Source organism: Salvelinus alpinus, chromosome 10, assembly GCF_045679555.1.
Source record: "Salvelinus alpinus chromosome 10, SLU_Salpinus.1, whole genome shotgun sequence".
Classification (NCBI taxonomy): domain Eukaryota; kingdom Metazoa; phylum Chordata; class Actinopteri; order Salmoniformes; family Salmonidae; genus Salvelinus; species Salvelinus alpinus.
In genome coordinates this window covers 24324631-24346893 of record NC_092095.1, presented here as the reverse complement: position 1 = coordinate 24346893, position 22263 = coordinate 24324631, and the positions used below count along the sequence as shown (strand labels likewise).

At 41.9% G+C, this 22263-nt stretch overlaps 1 protein-coding gene across 4 annotated transcripts in view; it reads left to right on the top strand.

The window, feature by feature from the left end:
* The window catches only part of LOC139531754 (rho GTPase-activating protein 28-like), a 53308-nt gene that overhangs the window by 16469 nt on the left and 14576 nt on the right, over positions 1-22263 (top strand). Inside the window, exons 1-3 of one of the 4 annotated variants that reach the window (XM_071328531.1) lie at positions 5644-5794; positions 21069-21271; positions 21399-21619. In XM_071328531.1, coding sequence (XP_071184632.1) covers positions 5775-5794; positions 21069-21271; positions 21399-21619 — 444 coding nt within the window. In that variant the 5' untranslated portion in view covers positions 5644-5774. Of the gene's footprint in view, positions 1-5643; positions 5795-7804; positions 7993-15792; positions 15976-21068; positions 21272-21398; positions 21620-22263 lie in introns of those variants that run through there. The other 3 variants (XM_071328533.1, XM_071328532.1, XM_071328529.1) reach the window with 3 other exon arrangements.

Here is a 22263-nt window from a genome sequence, read left to right as displayed (position 1 = left end):
GGAGGTGGGGAGAGGACATCCCTGTCTCGTGTCCTTTTCAAAAGAAAATTCATCAGATAATATATTATTTGTGTATATTTTTGCTTTAGGATATTTACATAATATTTTTATGACATTTTTATTATTTCAGCTGTAAAGTTGAATGCTTCCAAAGTTTTGAATCGGAAAGGCCACTCAAGACAGTCAAAAGCCTGTCTTTTGGCATCAACAGCCATTATTGATAAATCAACATTGTTTTTTAGCATGTTATATTATACTAAAACCTGTTCTTGTATTTGTTTAAGTGTCTATTTTTAATAAACCCTGTGATTAATATGTATCAAGTACTTTTGCCATTCTGTTGCTTATGAGTTTTGTTATTATTTTATTGTCGCAATTTATTACATTTATGGGTCTGTAATCTGCAGGGGACTCCAATTTTTCCCTGATTTTAATATAACTGAAATAACTGTTTGATACATGGAACTCTGAAGCACTGAATTGAGTGATGTGTTGTCATTTGAGTAAATAGGGGCACTACTTTGTCCCAGAATATCAAATAAAATGATATGGGAAAGCTGTCCATCCCTGGTGCTTTTCTCCATGTGGACGTTTTAACAGTGTCTATTCTTTTTGGGTGATTTCCATTTCTCGTGATTTATTTTTTTATCTGCTGATAGTTGTTTCAGTGTTATTGAGTCTAAGAAGGCTGCTGGACCAGTCCAACTGTTATTTAATTGTGATTTATATAGATTTCCGTAGAATCTTTGAAAAGTGTTATTAATAGTGTTGTTTCTAGTTAAAGCATTTGAGTCCCTATCTTTTTAAAATTATAACTGGTTTGGCATGTATTCGTTTTCTGAGGGCTGTGAGGTGTTTACCAGGTTTATTTGTCAATAATTAGTATGCTTTATTTTGAGTTTAACCTGTAATAATAGTTCCTGTCTCGGTTTGATCTAATATAGCTAGAATTCAATTTAAAACACCAGGTTTGCCCCTGGGGGATATACAATGAAATCAATGTGTATGTTTCCCCGTGTAAGGTACAATTCAAAATGAGAAAACATCCTCCTTGGTCCATATGCTGGGAATATGTGAAAAGGGTGTATTCTTATTTATCAGGATTCTTCCACATCTGCTATTACTACAGCAAGTTGCAGCTTCCGCCTTCCAACCCAGCTCCCCTTTAAATATGTCTAATTGTTTTAAATGTAGCTCTTGCAGAAAAAACGTCTGCTGACAATATCTTTAAATGTTCAAGAACCTTATGCTTATTTTTTCCCTCATGAAGCCCGTGCACATTCCATGTGATAAGTTACATTTTGTTGGCCTTCAATTCTATACGGTTAAAAGTTAACCTTGTCTGTTCCGTCTGTCATTGAATTTTGTATACATAGTTGTTGTATACATTGCGTATTTAAAATGTGTGAACATGTAACCTGAGCAAACATTTAACGGAAAACACACAAACAACATAAAGCAAGTACTTCTTTGTACTTTGAGGCACTATGCCTTTTTTTGGGCTTTTAACCTCCTGTACCAAGTATCTGTGGATTATGTCATTGTAAATACATTGGAGGAAGACTGCCACTTAAATACTTGTGTACAGCTCAGCATTCAACACCATAGTGCCCTCAAAGCTCATCAATAAACTAAGGACCCTGGGACTAAACACCTCCCTCTGCAACTGGATCCTAGACTTCCTGACTGGCCGCCTCCAGGTGGTAAGGGTAGGTAACAACTAGATGATTTTTCAACACCGATACTGGTTATTGGAGGACGAAAAAAAGACAATACCGATTAATCTGAATTTTTTTAAATATATATATTTGTAATAATGACAATTACAATAATACTGAATGAACAATGAACCCTTTTATTTTAACTTAATATAATACATAAATAAAATCTATTTAGTCTCAAATAAATAATGAAACATGCTCAATTTGGTTTAAATCATGCAAAAGCACAGTGTTGGAGAAGAAAGTAAAAGTGCAATATGTGCCATGTAAAAAAGTGAACGTTTAAGTTCCTTGCTCAGAACATGAGAACATATGAAAGCTGGTGGTTCAATATTCCCAGTTCTTCAATATTCCCAGTTAAGAAGTTTTAGGTTGTAGTTATTATAGGAATTATGACGCGTCGACTAGGCACTATAGTATTGCCAGCCTAATCTCAGGAGTTGATAGGCTTGAAGTCATAAACAGCGCTGTGAAGCAAGCATTGTTAAAATCTGCTGGCAAATGCAGTAAAGTTTGAATGAATGCTTACGAGCCTGCTGCCACTTACCACTGCTCAGTCAGACTGCTCTATCAAATCATAGACTTAATTATAATATAATAAACACAAATACGAGCCGTTGGTCATTAATATGACGCACCAAGATGGCGTAGCAGTGCAGACGTTGTTGGTCGTTCTCCCGTGTGCATTTTATATGTTTCGTCTTTTTTTGTATATATTTCAATATATTTTCAAGCTATTTTTCAATTTTTAAATTAAATATACCTTCCGGCAACCCGCCTCACCCAATGTGATACGGATCTGCTATTTTTAGACCTTCTAGCCAGTACCTCCATCAGAAGCTAGCCATCATAAGCTAACCAGTTAATTAGCTACTAGCTATTTAGTCATTGTTAGCCACTGCTAGCGGCCCAGCCCTGAAGCTAGCCTTTAGCCAGGCCCATCTCCTGGCCTGCTCAGTGGACCCTATGATCACTCGGCTACACAGCTAATGCCTCCCGGACTCTTCACTGACACGACTAGAGTCCACTACACCACCGGATTCTTGCCGTAAGCTCTGACCTTTGCATCGGATCATTGCTGCTAGCTAGCTGCTACCGAGTGGCTATAGTGGCTAACGCCCTTGTCCCGAAGCTAGCACCAGTTAGCCGCGAGACAGGCGCATCTCCCGGCTAGCAAAGAAATTACTCCAACTACAATACCTCTTTTGCCAACTGGCCTGAACCCTTTCACACGGAGCCCCGCTGTTACATACCGACTGGTCTGCCGACGCAATTCCATCCGTTGTGCCCTCAACTGGCCTTTGCCGGACGTCGGAGCAGATGCTTCTACTAGCCCCGGCCTGCTAACTTTTACACTGTGTTTCCCGTTTGCAAGCATAGTAACAACTACCTAGCGGCTTCCCTATTTCATCTATTGCTGTTCACTGGACCCTATGATCACATGGTTACATAACTGATGCCTGCTGGACTGTAAATGAATCACAGTACTCCATTTTGTTTATCTGTCGACCCCAGCCACGAGCTCGGGCCCTGTGTGTAGTTAACTGACCCTCTCTGCCCATTCATCGCCATTTTACCTGTTGTTGTTGTCTTAACTGATTTGCTGTTGTTGTCTTACCCGTTGTTGTCTTAGCTAGCTCTCCCAATCAACACCTGTGATTGCTTTATGCCTCGCTTTATGTCTCTCTCTAATGTCAATATGCCTTGTATACTGTTGTTTAGGATAGTTATCATTGTTTTAGTTCACTGCGGAGCCCCTAGTGCCACTCAACATGCCTCAGATACCTTTTTTGTCCCACCTCCCACACATGCGGTGACCTCACCCAGCATAACTAGTGTGTCCAAAAATGCAACATCTCTTATCGTCACTCAATGTCTAGGTTTACCTCCACTGTACCCACACCCTACCATACCCATCTCTGTACATTATCCCCTGGATCTATTCTACCACGCCCAGAAATCTGCTCTTTTTATTCTTTGTCCCCAACGCACTAGACGGACAGTTTTGATAGCCTTTAGCTGTACCCTCATCCTACTCCTTCTCTGTTCCTCGGGTGATGTGGAGGTTAACCCAGGCCCTGCGTGTCCCCAGGCGCTCTCATTTGTTGACATCTCTAACCGTAAAGCCTTGGTTTCATGTATGTTAACATCAGAAGCCTCCTCCCTAAGTTTGTTTTACTCACTGCTTTAGCATTCTCCACCAATCCTGATGTCCATTCCGTGTCTGAATCCTGGCTTAGGAAGGCCACCAGAAATTCAGACATTTCCATCCCCAACTACAACATTTTCCGTCAAGATAGATCTGCCAAAGGGGGAGGAGTTAGCCTGAAGAGTTCTGTCATGCTATCCAGGTCTATGCCCAAACAGTTTGAGATTCTAATTTAAAAAATGAATCTCTCTAGAAATAAGTCTCTCACTGTTGCCACCTGTTATAGACCCCCCTCAGCTCCCAGCTGTGCCCTGGACACCATATGTGAATTGATTGCCCCCCATCTATCTTCAGAGTTCGTTCTGTTAGGTGACCTAAACTGGGAAATGCTTAACACCCCGGGAGTCCTACAATCTAATCTAGATGCCCTCAATCTCACAAATTATCAAGGAACCCACCAGGTACAACCTTAAATCCGTAAACATGGGCACCCTCATAGATATCATCCTAACCAACTTGCCCTCCAAATACACCTCTGCTGTTTTCAATCAGGATCTCAGCGATCACTGCCTTAATGCCTGCATCCGCTATGGGTCCGCAGTTAAACGACCACCCCTCATCACTGTCAAACGCTCCCTAAAACACTTCTGCGAGCAGGCCTTTCTAATCGACTTGGCCTGGGTATCCTAGAAGGATATTGACCTCATCCCGTCAGTAGAGGATGACTGGTCGTTCTTTAAAAGTAATTTCCTCACCATCTTAAATGAGCATGCCCCATTCAAAAAATGTAGAACAAAGAACAGATATAGCCCTTGGTTCTCTCCAGACCTGACTGCCCTCGGCCAGCACAAAAACAACCTGTGGCGGACTGCACTAGCATCGAATTGTCCCCGCGATATGCAACTTTTCAGGCCACGGAAGGAGAGTTGTATGGCATTGAGCTCGTCTGGAGGTTAGTTAACAAAGTGTCCAAAGAAGTGCCAGATGTATACAGAATGGTGTCGTCTGCTTAGAGGTGGATCAGATAATCACCAGCAGCAAGAGCGACATCATTGATGTATACAGAGAAAAGAGTCGGCCGGGAATTGAACCCTGTGGCACCCCCATAGAGACTGCCAGAGGTTCGGACAACAGGCCCTCCGATTTGACACACTGAACTCTATCTGAGAAGTAGTTGGTGAACCAGTCATTTGAGAAACCAAGGCTGTTGAGTCTGCCGATTTAAGAATGTGGTGATTGACAGAGTCGAAAGCCTTGGCCTGGTCGATGAAGACAGCTGCACAGTATTGTGTCTTATCGATGGTGGTTATGATATTGTTTAGGACCTTGAGCGTGGCTGAGGTGCACCCATGACCAGCTCGGAAACCAGATTGTATAGCAGAGAAGGTACGGTGGGATTCGAAATGGTCGGTGATCTGTTTGTTAACTTGGCTTTCGAAGACCTTAGAAAGGCAGGGTAGGATAGATTTAGGTCTGTAGCAGTTTGGGTCTAGAGTGTCTCCCCCTTTGAAGAGGGGGATGACTGCGTCAGCTTTCCAATCTTTGGGGATCTCAGATGATACAAAAGAGAGGTTGAACAGGCTAGTAATAGGGGTTGCAACAATTTCGGCTGATAATTTTAGAAAGTGAGGGTCCAGATTGTCTAGCCCAGATTGTCTTGCATGGCCTGCACAGATCCCTGACCTCAACCCGTTTCACCTTTAGGATGAATTGAAACGCTGACTGCAAGCCAGGCCAAATCGCCCAACATCAGTGTCCAGACCTCACCAATGCTCTTGTGGCTGAATGGAAGCAAGTATCCGCATCAACGTTCTAACATCTAGTGGAAAGCCTTCCCAGAAGAGTAATGGCTGTTATAGCAGCAAAGGGGGGACCAACTCCATAATAATGCCCATGATTTTGGAATGAGGTGTTCGACGAGCAGGTGTGTGACTCTGTATTTTTATAGCTTACAGTTTATTCACCGTTAGTCAGAACCTCTACACTAAATAATTTTCTCTGAGTGTGCGCCAGCTCATGCTTTGTTTGACGAGAAGTCATGTAGTGTACTTCAGGGAATTGTCTGATATCCCTCCCAGCTCCCCTGTCCCAATCCCTCAGAGTCCATCTCCAATAACCACCATTAGATCTTAAAGGAAAACTCCTCCCAAAAAGTATATTTTTGTATTTATTTCATTAGTCCATTGTTGACATGGTCCGAAAATGTTTTGCTTGTCAGCAATCCAAGTTTTTAAGATATGTAACTTTCAAAATACAGAAATCATACCCATATATACTGGCAAACAAGGAATAATAATGACCTGTCCTCCTCTCCTAATTTGGCCAGAACTCTTATTCCTTTTACATAAAAATGTATAAAACTACATAGTAGATAAATCCTTACTTCCCTCTTTCCCAAGCCAAGGGGATGCGCTTTAATCACATAAACAAAATTGTTATCAGTAAAAACTACTAACTAATTGGTAGGTCTACATTTACTTGTTAATTATGTGAACTTTCATAATCTGACCCCCATTAGGGAGAGAAATTGTGGGTTTTTGGTAATAGAATAACAAGACAAGACTTCTTACAGAAGGCAAATAATTCCTGCAAAACTAAATATACATGTTGATATTAGTTGTCAAGGACCTTCAACATAATTGTCTTCAAATATTTTTAAAACCATAAGACTTTTTCTAGTAGATGTTTTAGCCCCATTTTCCATGTATGTGACCAGAAATCAAAGCCTTTGCTTAGTCCCAATTTTAGGATGGCTGAATTCCTTCATTTATAGAAAAGTTTGGTCATACTCCCATCCTTAAAAACATAGGTGCTGGGCTAATAAAGAATACTAGTATAGAACATGAAGGCTTGCACACTGTTAAAGCTCCCAATTCACCGCAGTGTGCGGGCCTTCTTGTTCTATACTGAGTTCCTTCATTTCCCCAAAATATAGACTCTTAGCTTTCATTGGACATTTGATATGCTCTTATAAACTTCACGTTGGTGCTCATAGATCATTTAACATGGAAATGACCTGTCGTGTTTTACAGCGTGTTTTTCATTCAGGCAACGTGACGTGGAACTACAGTGACAAGCCTGAGGAAGTTGTTCTTCTGCTTGACTAAATGGATCAGCAAAACCCAATGAGAGTTTCTATCAATTGCTATTACTATCTGCACATTTCATAATTTCTGACATGCTCCCGTGATTGAAATGAATTAGAAGTGCATGCTTTGTAGAAATGAAAAAAATAACATGGTAAAGGGACACGCACTTTGATTGACTGGTTAAAGTCTGTGAATAGCAAAGTCAAGTGTGGCGCATTGCTTCTGACATCATTCCGCTCAGTGTTTTATTACCTAGTGAGTGAACACATCCCCTCAAGGCACTCATAACGTGCAGGATGTAGCCTTCAATGACGGGGTTCAAGAAAACAATAATGGAAATAAGGGTCTATAGTTCAGCATGTGCACAAAGGGATTATCGGAAACAAGAATGTGGGTACGAGTGAGTGAACTGAATTGTGTGTGGTCACTGAAACTGGCGTATCTGAACTTTACCCCTTATGATGACCGAAACAAAGTACACTATTCAAGTACCTCTCAAACTGACTCACTCAGTGTTGACATAGTGGAGTTGAAACCACCTACCTATGGTGAAGACGTCGGACAGAAATAGCAGCCTTAAAACACATGAAATAGGACAAAGATTACTTCACCAAAATGAAATGTCTAAGACGACTGACGGGAAGAGTGACTTCCTCCGTTGCCGTTTTGACAATGTTGCCTGTCCAGATTCCACTCCTCTATTCTCAGGTAGGACTGAGCGATATACAGAGTATACCTGTGCGTTCTGGCTGAGTTCCAGGCAGTCATCAGCTTCCGGAGCTAGTGGACTGAGCTATCCAGATCGTAACAGCTGACTTTAGACTATTTCTGTACCTGAGCAGTCTTAGACTGGACAGTAGAACGATTCTGATCCTCTCAATTGCTTTATTTCTACACCAGAGGGACTTTGAACATGTAAACGCACACTCATGTTCCCCTGTAACGTACACGGCTACTGTATAATATCAACAGTGTCTATGATGAGGGGAAGAAGTTGGACACTTAACAGCGACTCTGTTGTAAACAGTTGAGGGTGAGTGGTTGATTTATCAGGTGGAGAATTGTTTATTTGCTATGGTGGATTTATTGTTTTACCATTTATATGCAGCACGTAAAGGACAGACTATGCAATCCTTCCTCTCATGTCTGTATTCAGAAACGTGTTGTTTTTAAAAGGATGAGTTCAGACTTATGTTACAGTATGACAGGAATATCTGTTATACAAATTAAAAAAGGAGAGAAGGTAAACTGTGATTTTGTGAGATTAAAGGATACTTTGTACCTAGACTAATTTCTAAATGGAGAGTTGTGTGTTTTTACTGTAGCTCTGACTTTTAGGCTGTAAACAGCCCCTGAAGTCATAACATTGCTCTTGACAACAGTCTCAATGTGGAGATGATCTTTCAATCACAAGAGTACTTTGGATCATATCGCTTGATTTGATTATTTCTCTAAAGTAGGAAAGGATACTGCTGATGTGTGTGTGTGTGTGTGTGTGTGTGTGTGTGTGTGTGTGTGAGACAGTTTCGCCCTTGTTCCCACAAGAACTGCTTTGCATAGCACAGCAGGAGGTGTGAATTTGAAAGGGAAATAATCACTATGCAGTTGATGATAGCAGACTCTCACGCTCACACACACACACACTGTAATCTGTTACTGCATGTTGCCTAGATTTAGTCAGCATTATGTTGTGCAGTGCACTCTGTAAGAGATCGGGATGGACATGTAAGGCTGACCAAAACAGCAGACAGCTCTCATGGTGAAAGTGTATTTATGTTAAAGAGACTACAAAAGTGCCTCTCAAGCCTAATTTGATGTTCTGAATCTGTTTTGGGTTACAGATGGTCACCTGTGCCCCCCAGCAAACAGCTGAATCTTCTTAAAACTAGGAATGTTGTAACGATGGCGACGCATCACCATAACATACTCCAAAACCTGGAGTGCAATGTCATTCCAGGTTTTATTTAACCCCTTACAGTGCCTTCAGAAAGTATTCACACCCCTTGACTTTTTCCACATTTAGTTGTGTTCGAGCTTGAATTTGAAATGGTTTAATTGAGATTTTGTGTCATTGGCCTGCACACAAAATTCCACTTTGACATTATGGGGTAATGTTTTAACTTTCAATTTTTTTTGTATTAATTAGAAATTAAAAGCTTAAATGTCTTGAGTCAATAAGTATTCAACCCCTTTTTTGGGGAAGCCTTAAATAAGTTCAGGAGTAAAACATGTGATTAATAAGTTGCATGGACTCACTCTGTGTGCAATAGAAGTGTTAAAAAAAATATATGTATGACTAGCTCATCTCTGTACCCCACACATACATTTTTTATTTATTTAACCTTTTATTAACTTGGAAATTCAGATAAGAACAAATTCTTATTTACAATGACGTCCTACCAAAAGGTCTCCTGCGGGGACAGGAGGCCTTTTGTGACAAAACACACATCCTGACAAGAGAGACAACACAACACTACATAAAGAGAGACCTAAGACAACAACATAGCAAGGCAGTAACACATGACAACACAGCATGGTAGAAACACAACATGTTAGCAGCACAAAACACGGTACAAACATTATTAGGCACAGACAACAGGACAAAGGGCAAGAAAGTAGAGACGACAATACATCACGCAAAGCAGCCACAACTGTGAGTATGAGTGTCCATGATTGAGTCTTTGAATGAAGAGATTGAGATAAAACTATCCCGTTTGAGTGTTTGTTGCAGCTCGTTCCAGTCGCTAGCTGCAGCGAACTGAAAAGAGGAGTGACCCAGGGAGGTGTGTGCTTTCGGGACCTTTAACAGAATGTGACTGGCAGAACGGGGTGTTGTATGTGGAGGATGAGGGCTGCAGTAGATATCTTAGATAGTGGGGAGTGAGGCCTAAGAGGGTTTCATAAATAAGCATCAACCAGTGGGTCTTGCGACGGGTATACAGAGATGACCAGTTTACAGAGGAGTATAGAGTGCAGTGATGTGTCCTATAAGGAGCATTGGTGGCAAATCTGATGACCGAATGGTAAAGAACATCTAGCCGCTCGAGAGCACCCTTACCTGCCGATCTATAAATTATGTCTCCGTAATCTAGCATGCGTAGGATGGTCATCTGAATCAGGGTTAGTTTGGCAGCTGGGGTGAAAGAGGAGCTATTACGAGAGAGGAAACCAAGTCTAGATTTAACTTTAGCCTGCAGCTTTTATATGCGCTGAGAGGAGGACAGTGTGCCGTCTAGCTATACTCCCAAGTACGTGTATGAGGTGACTACCTCAAGCTCTAAACCCTCAGATGTAGTAATCACACCTGTGGGGAGAGGGGCATTCTTCTTACCAAACCACATTTGTTTTGGAGGTGTTCAGAACAAGGTTAAGGGTAGAGAAAGCTTGTTGGATACTAAGCTTTGTTGTAGAGCATTTAACACAGAATCCGTGGAGGGGCCAGCTGAGTATAAGACTATCATCTGCATATACAGTACATGGATGAGAGAGCTTCCTACTGCCTGAGCTATGTTGTTGATGTAAATTGAGAAGAGCGTGAGGCCTAGGGTTGAGCCTTGGGGTACTTCCTTGGTTACTGGCCGTGGCTGAGACAGCAGATTTTCTGACTTTATACACTGCACTATTTGAGGTAGTTGGCTAACCAGGCCAAAGACCTCTCAGAGACACCAATACTCCTTAGCTGGCCCACAAGAATGGAATGGTCTACCGTGTTAGATTTTCAAGACGATTAAAAAAAATTAAACTATGGCAAGACTTAAAAATGGCTGTCTAGCAGTGATCAACAACCAACGGGGTATGGTGTGTAGATGGGTGAGTTGCAAAAAATTATACTTGATACATTTTGAATTCAGGCTGTAACACAACATAATGTGATAAGTCATGGGTATAAATACTTTCTGAAGGCACTGTATATTTAACCTGTTGGCTTGATTATGTAAATTGAGTTAGATTCAAATGTTATCACATTTTCTAAACTCTCTAAAGTCTGTTTTGTTATACTGAATGCACTTGGTTAGGTTAAAATAGCTCCTGTAGCCTAACTTGATAGATACGAATTTACTCAATATGGTCCACAGCCACTCCTCTGCCCACAAGAGAAATGTCTATGGCTTGAAACTGGGAAGTGAATTTTTACTTCTCAACCCATTAACCCATTAACAATGTCACATTTTCATTAGGGAAATGTTCTCTTAAGGTTGTTTTTTACTTCGTTTTTTAGTCTATGGTTCATTGTATTATGGGCACATTTCAGTGGTTTTTCAAAGACTTACCTTTTTATTTTACCTTTACTTACCTTTATTTTCATTTTCAATTTTGTTTTGTCAACAGGGCAGGAGTTTACAGTCCAATGCCACTAAATCTCTAGTCTAGATAGATATGTTTTCTACAAGCGGTATTAGGTAACACTTTGACCATTTGGTAATGATTACACATACCATACTACGGCTATCTTTACAAGCCAAACAGGATGTACCTGCGGCTGCAGTCAAGTTCCCCCTGAAACATTATCAAGAGTAGCCTGTTTCTCACAATGGACCTCAATTCCATGAATAATAACACACACAAAATTTGCTGCTTTCCCTTCCGATTAACTGAATACATCTTGAGATGTTCCAGGCTGTGTTTGTAATGTAACTAGCGGCTTTGACAATAGAGGAAAAGGTCATTTGATTAGCGACACGCATTCCCCACCCACCTGAGGATCTCTCCTTTTCAACCATCTATTTTCTGTTTTGAGGGGAGCAAAATCCACTTGTCACTTAAATCTCGCTGGATTGATTGCTTTCATTTTGCTCTTTCCCACTCTTGTTTGTGCCAGTCGTTTTTTCCCGTTAACGTAACGATTGCGGAACCGTTTGTAATGACCTGTCAATCACACTCTGGTAATGGCTGAAATGGACTCAATGGAATACATTGGCTTTCCGTTGCATCTATAAGAACCCTAAAGCTTCGTCTGGGATGTAACTGTCGAGATGTTGCGTTAAATCACAAAAAAAGAGAAGAAAGATCCAGTAACTTTATTTTTGATTTAATACATTTAAAATGTTTACAACTGATATGTGCTGTAATGAAAGCAACTACCGAAAATGAACACTCCGATTATAGTGATATTATGTCTGATCTCACAAACAGTATAAAGTCTGAATGTTAAGGTTTAATTTAGAGCCAAGCATTTTGATTTTAAATCACATGGTTATCCTTCTCTTGACACACTTGTTGAATTATGAGAACATGACAGCGTAGGTAGGCCTAGAGACAGAGCAAGTTTTTGGTGGTTGAAGCCCTTTTCAAATCAAATCAAATTGTATTTGTCACATGCAACAGTGAAATGCTTACTTACAAGCCCATAACCAACAATGCATTTCAAGTATTAGAGTTAAGAAAAACATTTACTAAATAAACTCAAGTAAAAAATAAAATGAAAAGTAACACAATAAAATAATGAGGCTATATACAGGGGGTACCGGTACCAAGTCAATGAGTGGGGGTACAGGTTAGTCGAGGTAATTTGTGTGTGTGTGTGTGTGTGTGTTTTAAATATTATAAAAAAATTTACCATGTTAAATTATCAGTGTAATTACGCACAAATTGATGTCAGACATGGAGACCCACCCAATACTCTGTTGCTGATAAATGCAGGAGCAGATTTCAGGAGCAGGACAAGACACCCTCTTTGTGACTGATGACTGACATAAGGGCATGTATGTGACAGGCCTAAGTGGCTTATATGATTATGATGGTCATAATACTTCTTGACATTGTCATAAAGTGTATTTTTCTTAGTCCAAATAAAGTGACACAGGATTGTCATAATGCTTCATGAGTGTCATAAAGTGTTTTATACAATTGATTTGAAATATATGATGAAAAAACATGATTATAAAGAATTCATTACAACAACAATTTCAGAAACAAACTTTCAAACGAAGGGAAACTTCTTAGCAGGGAAAAAAATTATTTGAATAAATGTGGGTTGTGACACTTGTTATGTAGGTGTCATAACCAGACATAAAATAATGCAATATAATGTCACAACAGGTGGAAATATATGGGTTATGACCATATTATGACAGGTTGTCAGCTGTTATGACATGGTTATGACCATGTCATAATGTGTTATGACACTGGGTGTCAAGTAAAGTATTACCAAATCGTTTTTTAAACCTTTAAACAATTTCAGTTGACCGTTGCTACTTTGATGAAGAAGGATGAGCGTCCATTTTACAATATTATTAACGGCCATTTTCAATTTAAACAAACTTGACAGTGACGTAGCGCTAGGCTTATCAACAATAGAGATTGTGTTGGGGGAGGAGGACGTGAATTCATCCCGCAATACATGAGAATATTTGTCTGTACGTGTCCCAACACGATTTCTGGACTAAAGTGGACACAACACAAGATGATGAATTACCATTAAGAAGAGCCATAGAGTCAACATTAGTCATGGGCAGCCACTGTTAGTCAGCCTGACTTATGATGACGATCGCTTATGTCATGACCAGCATTTGAGCACTGACCAGGTCCTGAGTTCAGATCCATTATCTAACTAATGACCCTTAGAGACCCAAATCATTCCCCTATAACTTATAAAACATTACTGATGTGACTGGTTATCTTCCGCTCCTCACTCACACATAGAAACCCCCACCCGCCCACATACACCACTCAAGGAACCTATACATTCCAAATCAAGTGTATTAATCAGTGAGAGGCAGCCATTACAGCCTTGTTCCTATTGATCTGTTGTTTGAGGATGTAGCATGCTGTTAATGCCCCTGCTTTTAAACCAGCCCTTTACTGAAGAGGAGCGCTCTATGTGCTGACACAGCCCATCTTTAGTGTGTGTGTGTGTGTGTGTGTGTGTGTGTGTGTGTGTGTGTGTGTGTGTGTGTGTGTGTGTGTGTGTGTGTGTGTCGCTTATTTTAAGGCCATAATAACCATAACGTCCACAGGCAGATCTGTGGGATCTGAGAGAGGTTCGAGAGGGTCTGCAGACCTAATAGGGTGGCTCCTGGCCAGTGGCGCTAGACTAGACTTGCTGTGTGTCCGGCAGTAGAAGAATTGGCCCTAAGGCTCTTGCTCTTCACTAGCCAGTAACAAGGGCCTCTTGTGTGCATCTGCTGCTGACGTGGGGGCGGAAATTAGTAATGTAGCCCCACTCATACCAGGTGTGTTGGAAATGGACTGTGTCTTTTTTATGTCACCAAAGAGACTGTTGAAGAAATAGACAGAGAAGGCCTATAGCTGGTTGAGTAAATTATTGATAGCAGTTGTTGTTGGTTGGGTTTAAGCGTTATCCTACAAAACTGGTAGATGTAGGATAAGCTGAGTTGGACCATATGGTACCAGACCTCTGAGTTTATTTCTGGAAAGCCAGATGTTTTAGCCCCTAGCAGCCAGAGGACTAGTAGGCTTTTAGTTTCAACCTCTAAACTGATTTAAGACCAACACGTGTTGATGTTATTTGCACAGCTTTAAAGTTAAGAGGAAATGAACAATCAGTCTACATTTCAGACACATGTCCTAACGTCAGCAATTTGGCACGCACATGCTTTTGATTTCATCTATCCTAAAAGTGTATGGACAATTTAATCAATAAGAGAGATGGAAAAAGGTTTTAGCTGATTATCAACTTAGGAAGAAGAGAGAGGGAGACTCCAAAGTAGCTCTGGCAGATTTTGATGGCACACTTCCAATACTTCACCTTTCAGCAGTTGGGCAAGGACATTGGCTAGACAGGAGAGCAGTGTTGTTGGTCTGACATGTTTAAAGCTGCAGTGAGTGAGGCCAAACACATGTAAATGGTTATGCTTTTTGGGGGTATTGTTGTTGGATTGCAGACTGGGCTCTTTGGCCCTGGTGTTAACATTCTTTGAGGAATTAGGTGATGATTGGAGGGTCGCTGAGCTTTCTACTCCGATTACAGACCTTCGTTCCCTCTCTCTTTCTTTCTGTCTGCTCTCTACTCTCTGCTTTCTCTCCATCAAGCCCAGACCAGCTCCACATGTTTCCAGTTTAGTCTTTTCGTCACCGTTGACCTACATACAATGTTGGGGGGCCCGTGCTCCAATTTGATTTCCTGGAGCTGAAATTTCCGCTTTGGTCTTTAAAGAAATATGAAATATGATATTTTCTCTCTGATTTGAATGACTTTGGAGCGTCAGTATTTCTGAACCACAGTTCTCTACAGAAACTCATCCCACAGGGATGTTTTTCAAAACATTTTGAAGATATTTAAATGAAATTATTGTTTAGAGCAGAGCTTTTTGCAAGTTATTCACTTATGAAAAGACATCTGAGTGTAACAATGTTAATGTAATTGAAGTTTTTGGTATTCCCTGATTTTCTCATTTAAGTGTGCTCTGCATTTGTAGTATGAGTAGTCGAACTGTATAAACTAATTAGTGTATTTACAGGGATCTTATAAATAAATTACAATAGTATTGTGAGTGCTATTCCTAATTCGACTCATTATGGGTTAGGTTTGCCCTTAAATAGGCCCATTTCTTAAATGTACCACAACTGCCATTTTCTCTCTCTCACTCGCTCTCTCTCTCTCGTCAAAAAGAGAGGGAGAGGTGTTAACACGGTGGGCATGTAATGACCTATAAAGATGAAAGCAGAGAAGAGGAATGGTAACCAGTGAATGTGTCGAGAGGGAGCAGTACAGGGGAAAGGGAGAAGGGAACGGGTGAAAAAGAGGAGGAGGATTAGAAAGAGACTGGTGGAGTGAGGGGAGGAGGAGGGGAGAACTGGACACTGAAAACTTGTGCCTCCCGCAGAGGGGGAGTGTGACGGCTGGAGGGAGAGAAAGAGAGGGGGGGTGAGAGAGATGAGCTTGTGTTCCACAAAGACAGTCTCAGTCCATTGGAGGATATTCTGAGATTGAGTTGTGTGTCTCTCTCTCTGACTGACTTCAAACAGCTTTGTTTATATACTACACGCAGGCACCTCTCTCTCACATCACTAGAGTTCACTCGCTCTTCTCTTCAGCTGGATGAAGAACTGAAAGGTAATCTGCCCTTTCCTCCTCTGAAATACACTCGTTGTGTGTGTTATATTAATTGTCGTGAAGTGGAACATTAACATGGACTGTATGAGGTGTTGATGGTTACTTATTGTAGTCACTAAGGTATTTCCATTGAACATTCGTTACTTTGGTTTATAACCAGTGGTCTTAGATTACGACTTCTTATCTTGCGTTTTGGTATTTGTATGAATGTTTGATTTTTGAGGGGCAGAGATATTTCAGAGAAAGTTTTACATTTTTATTATATCTTACCACCTGAAGGGGTTGTACTAAATTCAATGTCTCTGAATTGACAATAGTGGAACTGTAGCCACATTGTTCAGTCATTTTAGCAGATGCTCTTATCCAGAGCAATTAGAGTTAAGTGCCTTGCTCAAGGGCACATGGACATATTTCACTTAGTCAGCTCAGGGATTCCAACCAGAAACCTTTAGGTTACTGGCCCAATCTCTTAACTACTAGGCTACCACCCAGTCATCCTCTCCCTACAGTACATCACTTGCACCTTAGTTAGGATTATCTCTGTCCAAAACTCTTACTCATGAACTTGAATTTCTTTAGGTTACTTGAACTTGAATTTCTTTAGGTTACTTGAACTTTAATTTCTTTACAAAACCTCCTTAACATGACCTAAAGGGAAATGGCTACCAAGAACTGTTTGTCTGTGTCATACATACCTTTACTGATCTCACACTTCTCTATTTGAGCATTATAAGGCTTCTTTAATTGTGGGCTTTAACCAGATGTGTTTATTGATGTTTTGAAGACCGGGGATGAACCACTCTGTGGTTCAACCACTCTGTGGATCAACCACTCTGTGGATCAACCAATGTGACTTTGTAGTGTGTCTACTATTGACTTTAGTTTTTTCCCCTCAAGGCATAAGCGTTGAAAATTGAGTACTCAAATAATAATTCTGTTTTAGAACAATAACATGGGCCTATATTCACAAAGTGTCTCAGAGTATGAGTGCTGATCTAGAATCCGTTTTCATCTTTACGCTCATAAGATTAATGGACAGAGAGGAGTCAGAGGCCCTTATCCTAGATCACCACTGCTACTCTGAGACACAGTGTAAATACAGGTCCTGGCCTTTTATATTACCTTACTTGCCAGCACCATAGCAGGTGATCTAGCTAGATAAAATACCCTGTTGTTCACAGGCAGTGTAGGGTGAAGATTTGTTGTGGTGCCGTCCACTGATGGGTGTAAATGGCTCACCATCAGAAGGCATTGGAGGGTGAACAGAGGCCTTGTATTGATGCCAATCACAGATCTGAATCCTTCCTTCAGCCTGTATGGCTGTGCCTCATAAAGCCAGATGCTTATCAAGAATAGATCTTGTTTTGAAATGAGGAATGAACAAGGAACACTTAGTCACACATACCCACACACACCCACACACACACACACTAATCCCATTGATTGGGGTGAAAGTGTGCAGATGAGGTATAGCATCTGAACCAGCTCTTCAACAAGTACAGCATATTTCTACATGTCAATAGACCAGCCCTACACCTGACACCCAATGCATTTTTATTTCATTCTGCTCACATGGAATCCTAGCAAAATGGTTTGTGTGTGTGTTCATTCAAATGTGTATGATATCTGCGTGAGGACACCTCTGTCATTAGGCCTACAATATATCAGTAGTGATAGTTAGAGGCTCAGAGTGTTCTAGCTGCTTAGCTAATACTTTGCCTTGGTGTGCTCTACAACCATCATACTAAGTACTCCTCCTGTAATGGAGAGCATAGGCCTATACTTTTGGCCATGCAGTGTATGTGGACACCCCTTCAAATTAGTCGATTCAGCTATTTCAGCCACACCCGTTGTTGACAGGTCTATAAAATCGAGCACACCGCCATGCAATCTCCATAGACAAACATTGACAGTAGAATGGCCCACTGAAGAGTTCAGTGACTTTCAACATGGCAACGTCATACTTTCCAGCAAGTCAATCCGTCAAATTTCTGCCCTGCTAGTACAGCTACGAAGTAGAAGGCCACACAAGCTCACAGAACGGGACCGCCGAGTGCTTTCCTTGGTTGAAAGACTCACTGCTTCTCGACGCAACGTCAGCACAAGAATTGTTCGTCGGGAGCTTCATGAAATGGGTTTCCATGGCTGAGCAGCCGCACACAAGCCTAAGTTCACCATGCACAAAGTCAAGCGTCGGCTGAAGTGGTGTAAAGCTCGCCGCAATTGGTCTCTGGAGCAGTGGAAATGCATTCGCTGGAGTGATGTATCACACTTCAACATCTGGCATTCTGACAGACGAATCTGGGTTTGGCAGATGCCAGGAGTACGCTACCTGTCCCAATGCATAGTGCCAACTGTAAAGTTTGGTGGATGACGAATAATGGTCTGAGGCTGTTTTTCATAGTTCGGGCTTAATGCTCCAGCATACAATGACATTCTAGACGATTCTGTGCTTCCAACTTATGGCAACAGTTTGGGGAAGACCCTTTCCTGTTTCAGCATGACAATTCCCTCATGCACAAAGCAAGGTCCATACAGAAATGGTTTGTCGAGATCAGTGTGGAAGAACTTAACTGGCCTGCACAGAGCCCTGACCTCAACCCCATCGAACACTTTCGGAATGAATTGGAACTGCGACTATGAGCCAGACCTAATCGCCCAAGATCAGTGCCTGACTTCACTAAAGCTCTTGTGGCTGAATGGAAGCAAGTCCCCGCAGCAATATTCCAACATCTAGTGGAAAGCCTTCACAGAAGAGTGGAGGCTGTTATAACAGCAAAGGGGGGACCAACTCCATATTAATGCCCATGATTTTAGTATGAGATGTTCAACGAGCAGTGTTTGTTATTCCTTGAAATCTCATGTGATAACATCATGTGTGTGAGGTAGAGGGGCACCCAGGGGAACAAAAGCCCATTAAAACAAAGTTCCTCTCTGAAAGCTCCATCCGGACCCCCAGCATGCACCACTCTAATCAATAATATCCCCCTAAGTGAGGCCAGGGCCAGCTTTCTGGTGCAGGCAAACACACTCACACTCACAATATTTGAGTACAAAACAAGCATGGGTTGGTTTTCCTGAACACTGATGTATTTGTGGCCCCTTGTGTTCTTGCAAACAACATTGTCCATTGTGCAGCAAAGTAACAAATACAATGTACATATTTTAATGAAATTGGGAAGGTTTTCCATGCTGACTAGATAGTAGGAAACAACTGAGAGGCCTGGGGAAGACCCCTTGAACAACCTCCTCGCCTCCTATTCATGTTCCTCCTCCAGTTGTGGAGGTGGAGATAAGGGCCTGTGTGTGAATGTTTGTGTGTTTTGACTGCCTGTCTGTGTGACACTGCCCTCAGTACTCTTCCACAGTCGTTTCCCATCCTATTATTTCTTTGGACCAGGAACCCCCTATCCCAGCATTGTCCTGGCCCATCAGATCAGACCCCACCAGACAGGGGGCCAGTTATACCGAGTAACAGGGCCGACAGGCCACATCAAGGTGCTGCTCTCCTGACTTCTCATAACTCTGCCTATCTGAAATGAAAGGGTCTGTGATGTGACCTTGCCCCTCTATAATTAGGGGGTTGTAATGAGAACCAGACTGTGACTAGAAGCTGACAGATCTGTGGGAAAGATATAGCTCTCGGTCTGCGAATGGATTCCATATGATGTACGGGGTTGTTTATGTCAAGGTGTGATCACACGTGTGCACACACAGCCTGCATGCTCGTACATGCAGGCACCCTCATTTGTGTTCATACACAGGCTATAGGAACGCCATCCGCAACTTGCATTTCTCCTTTTGATTTTGATAGTCATTAAAGTGACTTGTACGGCAGGTAGCCTAGTGGTTAGAGCGTTGGGCCAGGTTGGTGGATCGAATCCCCGAGCTGACAAGGTGAAAAATCTGTCGTTCTGCCCCTGAACAAGGCAGTTAACCCTTCTGTTCTTAATGTTCTTAACTGACTTGCTTAGTTAAATAAAGGTTCAATTAAAAAAATATAATAATTGATCATTGTGACAAGTGTGCTTGTTAGATGGTCTAGGTACCACTTTGTTTGAAGTGCATCTTATGAAGGCTTCATAAAGCATTCATACAGGCTTTATAAGCCTTTATGAACTATAATTCATGCTCTAGAAAGATTCATAATGTGGAATAACTGTGTGACATTTATTTGTTCACATTTATTCATCCTTTATTTAGAGTTGGCTTAACTGTGAAAAACTGCTGGATAAAAAAAAAATATTCACACTTTAATCTCTAAAATGTTGTGCACTAATTTGTTTACGTTCGTTCTAGTGAGCATTTCTCCTTTGCCAAGATAATCCATCCATCCACCTGGCAGGTGTGGCATATCAAGAAGCTGATTAAACAGCATGATCATTACACAGGTGCACCTTGTGTTTGTATTTATTATGGATCCCCATTAGCCAAGGCAGCAGCTAATTAAAACAGTTATACAAGGCAGGGATGGGGACAATAAAAGGCCACTCTAAAATGTGCAGTTTTGTCACAACATAATGCCACTGATGTCTCAAGTTTTGAGGGAGCGTCCAATTGGCATGCTGACTGCAGGAATGTCCACTAGAGCTGTTGCCAAGGTATTGAATGTTAATTTCTCTACCATAAGCCATCCTTTCAGAAAATTTGGCAGTACATCCAATCGGCCTCACAACCGCAGACCACGTGTAACCACACCAGCCCAGAACCTCCACATCCGGCTTCTTCACCTGCGGTATAATCTGAGACCAGCCACCCGTACAGCTGATGAAACTGAGGAGTATTTCTGTCTGTAATAAAGCCCTTTTGTGGGAAAAACTAATTCTGATTGGCTGGCCAGGTTCCCCAGTGGGTGTGTCTGGCTCGCCTATGCCCTCCCAGGCCCACCCATGGCTGCGCCCCTGCCCAGTCATGAGAAATCCATAGATTAGGGACTAATGAATTTATTTCAATTGACTGATTTCCTTATATGAACTATAACTCAGTAAAATCTTTGAAATTCTTGTATGTTGCGTTTTTATATTTTTGTTCCGGGTCACCAATACCAGCCTATTGACTAACTGACCTCCCCCTCCTCTCCTTCCCCACCCCAGGAAGGTGCAGTACCAGGAGATAGGCCTACTAGGCAGGATGAGTTCCAGAGGTGCCAGGCCCTCTTCTCCCCCCAGCTCGCTGGAGCGCCCGGTGTCACAGGACTCCCAGGACTCCATGGAGGACTACTGGAGCGAGGTGAAGAACATCGAGGAGGATGGCGAGCGGGGCCACGAGGACCTGCTGGAGAGGGGCAGCATGGATGGTCTGTACCAACCAGGGTTGTATTCATTCAGGCATGCAACAGAAAAACCATAGAGATGGTTACAAATGTAGATTCTGATCGATACTATATACTGATTTGTCTAAATTATTCTTCCTCCACATTCCAGAGGCCGAGCTTGAGGAGGCGTGGCTGCAGGAGGCGGGTCTGTCCACATTGGTGTCGGGGGAGTTGGGGGAGGGGCCTGCAGAGGCGCTGCTCTCCACGCTGACGCGCTCGCAGGCAGCCATGGTGAAGAAGCGTGTGGACAACTACACCCTGACCATGAGGAAGAGGAACAAGCAACCGGCCAGACACGTCCAAGACGTCTTCTCCACGCCAGATACCTTGGTGGGTGCTTTGGGTTACGGCAAGGGTGCTTTGAGTTAAGCACTCAGCAGTTGTGTTTATGGAGTTAGTCTGTATATTTCTGATTTGAAATCCTAACAGGAAACATGTTGACATGAAGTCTGTCTTATGTCTGGCCCTTAATAGGCTATAACTGGTGCTTCTGCCCCTTGGTCCCCCTATGGCCTAAATTCAACTAGATATAGAAACTTTGGTCATCTCACTTGTGCTACTGATCCTCTGGCAGAGCCAGACAAACCTCTGTAACCTCAGTACGTATCCAAATCCTGTGTGTCAGGGATGGGGGTCGGGGCCACAAAAAAAAATCTGATCTCATCATGAGGGGCCGCAGTTGCTTGCGGGTCAGCATACCCACATACATTTTTTTTAGCTGACTTGGCTAATTGACTGACTATCAGTAGCTAGGTTTCCATCCAATTTGCGACAGATTTTCATGTGAAAATTCAAGAATCTGCGTTAAACAATATGCACATTTTCCAACAGAGATGTTTCCATCAAACTGACTTTTTGTGGACAAAAGGCTTTACATGATGACGTAGTACACATAGAAATAACTGAGGCCTAATGCAAGTTAAATGGGTTTCCATTGCATTTTCAACTCAACTGATGGTTTTGTCACAAAAACT